The 7121-nt window shown below is 41.1% G+C and overlaps 1 protein-coding gene across 1 annotated transcript; it reads left to right on the top strand.

Moving 5' to 3' along the window:
- The first annotated feature begins 216 nt into the window (after positions 1-216).
- Positions 217-6881, top strand: unc93a (unc-93 homolog A). Its single transcript, XM_069172352.1, has 8 exons — positions 217-573; positions 2086-2267; positions 3324-3559; positions 4418-4543; positions 4684-4895; positions 5383-5518; positions 5668-5799; positions 6058-6881. Exons 1-8 carry the CDS (start codon positions 484-486, stop codon positions 6345-6347), a joined length of 1404 nt encoding a protein of 467 aa, XP_069028453.1. The 5' UTR covers positions 217-483; the 3' UTR covers positions 6348-6881.
- The last annotated feature ends 240 nt before the right edge of the window (positions 6882-7121 follow it).

Genomic DNA, 7121 nt, shown 5'->3' with positions numbered 1-7121 from the left:
CCACAATAACTGTAGTATACTTTATGTACGAGGAGTCTCGACTGATGTGCCAAAAAACCCGAGGAGGAAGCAGTCGGACCGAAGAAGCTCCACACCTGTAATGTTTACGATCAAAACACCTTTAATGATTCAGAGTGGAATAAAAGGATACGACACACGAGCAAATTACGCAAAAATTTAGAAGCCGAGTGATAAGCTCCACTGTGTGTGTGTGTGTGTGTGTGTGTGTGTGTGTGTGTGTGTGTGTGTGTGTGTGTGTGTGTCCTGGACTTTGTCCTTGGTGTGTGTGTTTATCAGACACAATCCTTTTCAGCTGAGAGAGACTCCTCTGACTTTCTGTTGGAGCCGTGGAGCAGCTGTGTGACATTAATCCTGAAATAAAAACTCCAAATATCTGCGAGTTTTTACATGTTTATATTTTTTTTAAGTTTAAGGGATCTGTAAAGGTTTTTTTTTTTTTTTTTTTTTTTTTTTTTTGCAACCATGATTAGCCGCAACTTTAAGAACGTGTTGGTGGTCTCGGTCGGGTTTCTGTTGCTGTTCACGGCTTACGGAGGTCTGCAGAGTTTACAGGTAGGTGGAAGAGTTTTTAACTCATTATTCTTTAAGACGTAATGAAAAGTAGGAGTTGGTGTCAAGTTGAGGGGTACATTTCTACAAAAAAAATTTTTATTTTCTTTTTCTTTCCTTAACAGTGAAGACCAAAACTCTTTTAATTCATAATAATAAAGGGAGAAATCAATTTAGAAGTGCCCATATATGTATAATTTCATTATATAGATAAAACATATTTTTATCCCACGTAAGTTTTATCACTCAAAGTGAGATTTAATTGTTGATTTTAAACTCCATATCACAAAAACGTACGAGTTAGTGTCATTGAACTTTAAGGAATTTATTAATGCAAAGGTGGCATAAATAAGTTTTTTGGTTTTTTTAATTCATAGACAATAGACCTTAAAATGTACTAAATTTGATAACTTTAAGTCTGCATTTTCTTTTGGTAAAATATTTTGGAACAGTTTTGATTAATTAATTGTATAATATTACAATATTTATTCATACCATAAGCTGTAACTTTTTAACATCATATTTATAGAGTTTTTGCTTTGTTTACAAAAGAAAATAAGCAAATATAAACCTTCGTTTTTGCTGGCTGGCTAAAACTTAGTTATTAGTTATTATAATTCACTGCATTATATAACTGCTGGTTTTTTATGTTTTGGGAAGAAGTTTGTAGCAATATGAATAAAGTTATTATCTCATCCTGAACTAAATTTGAAAATTAAACAGTCTTTTTTGTTCAGTTTTTCTTTGAACTGAAATGACTCAACTATAGTTATTAGTTTATTAGAACATTTGTTATTATTTAGGGATTTAAGGAAAACAAAAGAACGTTCTTGTGATTTAGTATCATGTAACGAGAGGCAGATTAAAAACCAAAGCACCGGCAAAAGTATTCTGACTTTTTAAGTCTCAAGTCTCCATGAAGATAAAACAAAATTACAACATTATATCCTCTTATCATGAATTATGTTTCCATAAATATAGAAGTGAACTTTTAAATTTTCATCACTGCAGTCAATGAAACAAAATAGGAATTTCGACACTGACAATTAAAAGGACAAAAAAAAAAAGACCTCCTTTCAGCCTGTAGTAAACTAAATATTTACATTTGCAACCTAGCAAATGGTGCTCATAAAGCACGTTAGTCACTTCTAATCATCACTGATCTACTGATACTGATACAGGTATCAGTGCTGTAGAGCACTCTGTCAGTAGAATCATTTAATGGAATTTAAAACAGACATATGGCTTGAAAAAACCCACCTAATTCTAAATATACATGATCCTGATGCTACTGTCGAGTTCAAACATGAATTCAGCGCGGTAAATTCAGATATCCATCTGTATTTCCTAATATTTGTAGCATCTGAATTCACTATTTGTTTTAAAGATTTTATAGTTTTGTTTTCCAATAAAAAAAAAAAAAAAAAAAATCGGCACCCCAATGCTACGCTGACCAGTTTTAAACGATTATAAGTTTTCTAATTGGTGCGATTTGACTTCCCGCTCTCCGTGCAGAGCAGCCTGAATGCCGAGGATGGGATGGGCGTGGCCTCTCTGAGCGTCGTCTACGCCTCCATCATCATCTCCTCCATGTTCCTGCCTCCCCTCATGATCAAAAACCTGGGCTGCAAATGGACCATCGTGGCCGGCATGGCCTGCTACGTGTCCTACTCCTTCGGAAACCTCTACCCGGGATGGTAATCCATCTCAATTAATCGAACCATTAAACCGTCACGCGCACGAAGCCTATTTGATTTTTTTGGAGCTATATTCTATAATTCCTTGTTTGCTTTATTGATAATTCTGTTCCTGTTTGTGGGTGATGTTATAAGACTGTGTTTGAGATCAGTTAACACAAGCTCAGATACACAACTTTACTGAATAAATAGAAATAAATCAAATATATTTTTAATTCACTGGAAGTGCAGATAGGAAGTGAAATTATTGTGTGGGAACCCTGAGATCGCATTAATGTCAAGGGCTGAAAAACAGGGGCGCCTTTTTGACTGAAAATGTCATCAAAATATAAATATGACCTTTAAATTTTGGGTCAGTATGTTTAAACACCGTCTCAGAAAACGGTTGTTGCTCCAAAATGTTTTTTATTTATAATTTTTTTTCATTAAACAGCTGCCGCTGTTCAAACCGTATTCACCGCGTACACGAGAAAAGTCCGTCTGAACGGCGCCCTCTTGTGGTATTCACGACGTCGAAATTCACGTTTTTCTTAATCAGCCTCGAGTCCACGAGTTGTGACGTGTTTGCTGACGTTTACAGAAAGGTCAGAGGTCGTGGAAGTTCGTTTTTCGTTGGATGTTGAGCCAATGTGCTATAATTTTGCAGTCACGTAGAGTTTGTCTTCGTAACTTAGATAACAGCCTGCGTCTGAGGAAAATGCCGATCTTCCCAACGGCCTCGTCTTTGTGACTTCGCCTTTCCCGCATTACGTTACCCGCCCGCCGGCTTGCTGAATTGTTAGCCTCCGTGGCTTCTAGACGCCGTCCACGTTACCGTTGCCTAGCAACAGTGTTGTCACGACCGAACCGCCAAGCACACGGTAACGACTCATCTTCCCGTCAGCGTCTGAACCAAATTTGGTGGGCGACCCGTCAGAAAGTCATCGCTTGTCGAGGAAGATCTCGTTGTCTGATTTGTAGAAGTTTTCCTCAGAACGCGTCAACAACACAAACAAGAGGCTAACAAGTGAAATAAAGTGCCGTCTTTTTTTTTTTTTTTTTTGCTCACTCTCACAGGTACACTCTCATCCCCACCTCGGTGATCCTCGGCCTGGGCGGCTCCCCGCTGTGGTCGGCTAAATGCACCTACCTGACCATCTCCGGCAACAGGCAGGCCGCCCAGGCCAAGGACGGCACGAGGGGCTCCGACATCATCAACCAATACTTCGGCATCTTCTTCTTCATCTTTCAGTCGTCCGCCGTGTGGGGGAACCTCATGTCGTCGCTCATCTTCGGACAGGACACCAGCATCGGTAGGCGGACGAGTGGAACTGAAACACGTGAAGAGGATGTAGAGAAAACGACAAGTTATTTGAGCAGGCTTTGGTGAAATACTATTTTTTTTCGTCGAGCTGATTCTTCTATAGAAACCCAACAGACAGCAAAGTCGAAGTGTTGGCTTTTCATGGGTTCACGTTCAGAGGAGAATAATAAAGGGCGTGTGCTGCGCTGAAAGAAGATTATGCCAACTCGGCAGTAACTTATTTTATGTTATGGCCGGCTTATCAGTTTATACGATGACGGGAACATCCTTTCTTGTAAACACTGCAACAAAACAAAACAGCAATTCACTCCAGTTTTATTTCCGCCTTAGATTGGGCCATTTGTTTTAGATGCTTTAACTTTAAAATCTTCACAATTCAAACGAAAACAAAACAAGACAGAAATTTTATCCTGTTTTTGGTTATTTTACATTAAACATCTTGAATAAGTAAAAGTATTTTCAACAAAAAAAAGATAAAAAAAAAAAAAAACAAGCTGAGATTATTATATCAAATTTGTTATTTCAAATTTGCCTTTTATCAAACATTTCACTGCAACACATTCACGATATTTGACAACACAAACTTTTATCAAAATTGCAACGGCAAACAGCAAAAAATATTGTTGCATGCTGTACCTTTTCGCTGTTATTAATGATTATAAATGTAATTTTACGATGGAAATGTTTGAATCTTTGTAGAAAATATTTACTTCTTTTCCCCAGAGGCTCCCTCATGTGAACAAAAACAACAAACAGCACAAACGCTGATGTGGCCGCAGCATATTTATTTATTTCCTTGTGATTGGGTGTATTTATTACAATAAAATTATTATTTTTTTTCTGACAGCTGACATCTCGGACAAACAGCTGCAGACCTGTGGAGCAGCCGAATGTGGACTTAATATCAGTGTCAACAGCACCACCACCAGGCCGGCACAGAAGCTGGTGTGGACGCTGGTCGGATGCTACATCGGTAAGAGGGTTTGTTGTAAATTTACCGAGCTCAATGCCGAAGTGCTGAAATTCTCCAATAAAATCAGATCAACACGCTGACGTCACGGTCGGACTTTCCACCCTCGCGCCCGTCTTCACCGCTTTTTTGTCGTGCGGCAGGCGTCGGCGTGTTGGCCATCATCGTCGTGGCGGTGTTTCTGGACAACATCGACCGGGAGCAGACCAGCCGGTTTCGTGGGAACCGGGAGCCGTTCTGCCAAACGTTCTTGGCCACGTTCAGGCTCCTGAAGGACTGGAGGCTGCTGACCCTCATCCCGCTCACCATGTACAGCGGCTTCGAACAGAGCTTCCTCTCCGGGGAGTACACCAAGGTGAGGAGAGCTCGTCGAATGAGTTTAAATAACTTTGACCTTTGACCTCCAAATTCGAACCAGTCCATTGGTGAGGCATAACGAACGTCCACATTTTGAAGAAATTCCCAAATGGCATGAGTCAACGTGAGGTGACCTTTGAACTTCGGCCACCGAAACCTCATCAGGTCAGCGTTGGTGCAAAGTAAATGTTTTTTTTTTTTTTTTGCCAAATTCGAACAAATTCCATCGGAGCGTTTTCGACGCGTCACCGACGGGCGAAACGTTCCGTGAGGTCACGATGACTTTGAACTTTGACCTTTGACCGCCAAACTTGAATCAGTTCATCTTTGAGGTCACGTGGAACGACCGTGCCGCATTTGAAGAAATTCCATTCGGGCGTCGCCGGAGATATCGCATCCACGCAGGGGCGTCGAATTAAGATCGCGGCGACCTTGACTTTTGACCTTCGCCCACCAAAAATCTCATTTGTGTGTGTCGTACGCAGAACTACGTGACATGCGCTTTGGGGATCCATTACGTCGGCTTCGTCATGATGTGTTTCGGAGCCTCCAACTCTCTGTGCTCCTTCCTCTTCGGGCGACTCGCTCGGCACACCGGCAGAGCCGCGCTCTTCTTCTTCGGTAAATTGTTTTTTTTTTGTTGTTGTTGTTGTTTTAAACAGGATGCCGTAACGGAGATTTTACTTTTAAAAACTTTTTTTAATTTTTTTTGGAGGGTTCAGGATTTTTGTAATCTGCTAATTGTTTTATTTATCTGTTTATTTTTGCAGCCGCGCTGGCCAACTTCGCCTGCATCATCGGCCTCCTGTACTGGAGGCCTCATCCCGACCAGCTCCCCGTCTTTTTCGTGTTTCCCGCTCTGTGGGGGATGGCCGACGCCATCTGGCAAACCCAGACCAACGGTGAGAAAATACCGTCACCGACACCGGTGGGGGAAAAAATTTGATAAAACTGTAAATCCTACCAGAGATTTCTACGACAATCTTCCCTCCGAATAAACGGGGTCAAAATTTCAGATATAAGTTTTATGAGCTCGAGCATGAAAAGCGTCCGTTCGAATGTTTTTTTTTTTTTGGTACGAAGCAACATTTTAAACTAATTTAAAGACGACTAGAAAAACGTCACCTCTGCGACGCTAACTTCCGTTTGCGTTCTCGCAGCCCTTTACGGCATCCTCTTCCCCCGGGAGAAAGAGGCGGCGTTCGCCAACTACCGGATGTGGGAGTCGCTGGGTTTCGTCATCGCCTTCGCCTACAGCACGTTCCTCTGCCTGGAGTACAAAATCTACATCCTGCTGGCGGTTCTGGTGACGACCGCCGTCACGTACCCCGTGGTGGAGTACTACGAGTACAAGAACCCCACGAGGCCCGTCGAAGAGGCCGCCTACCTGAGCCACAAAGAAGCCCTCGGCAGCGGCGACGGAAAGATCGTCGAACAGACAAAACTGTAGAGACCGAAACCTCCGCTGGTTTCGCGTCGTTTTGTTACGTTTCACACCGAATGCTCAAAAAAAATAAAAAAAATCAACAGATGTCACAGTTGCGAACGCACGTCGGAGACATTTTGAAGGCGTGATGAGAAAAGCTGTTTACTTGTGTTTAACTTTTCTTGATACTGAATTTTTTTTTTTTGTACTTTTCTTTTTTTGTTTTTGTTTCTATAACTCTGCACCACGAAGAGCTGTTTAAAAACGAGCTCTGTAAAATATATCTTGCGGCTCCGTGTCATCGCAAAGAAATGACATTTTCGGAATCTAATGTTGAGCCACTTGTGACGAACAATGTTATTTTTTATTAACGATGTATAATATATATATTAACAATGTTAATTCGCCCCTCCCCCCCCCCTCCACTTTGTCGCCTCTTTTATTGTTATATAAAAGCGCTGCTTGTTTTGAATGTGACCGAAGACATATTTTCTCTAAATGTAGTTAAATTGAAATGAAAATGTTCAAATTACAGAATTAAACGTGTTCATATTTACAGCATCGTGTCAAAAGACGCGTGTTGTCGCCGCGTTAAAGGTGCGATATGTCCGATTTGCGTCCCGTCTTGTAATACCACTTTTCTTTTTTCTTTTGCGATATCTGATGACGGTCGTTTTAGATCGGATCGACAGAGTTGTGGAACGACTAAAAAAAATCTAAGCCAATATTTTACGTTACAGTTTGTTTATTTACATTCTTAACAAAACCATCGTAGCGAGAGAACCGCCACAGCAAAAC

The sequence above is a fragment of the Embiotoca jacksoni genome, unplaced genomic scaffold (genome assembly GCF_022577435.1).
Source record: "Embiotoca jacksoni isolate LCO1_2020_lvr unplaced genomic scaffold, fEmbJac1.0.p SCAF_52, whole genome shotgun sequence".
Lineage (NCBI taxonomy): Eukaryota > Metazoa > Chordata > Actinopteri > Embiotocidae > Embiotoca > Embiotoca jacksoni.
The sequence above is the reverse complement of the archived record's forward strand: the minus strand, read 5'-3'. Positions and strand labels throughout refer to the sequence as shown.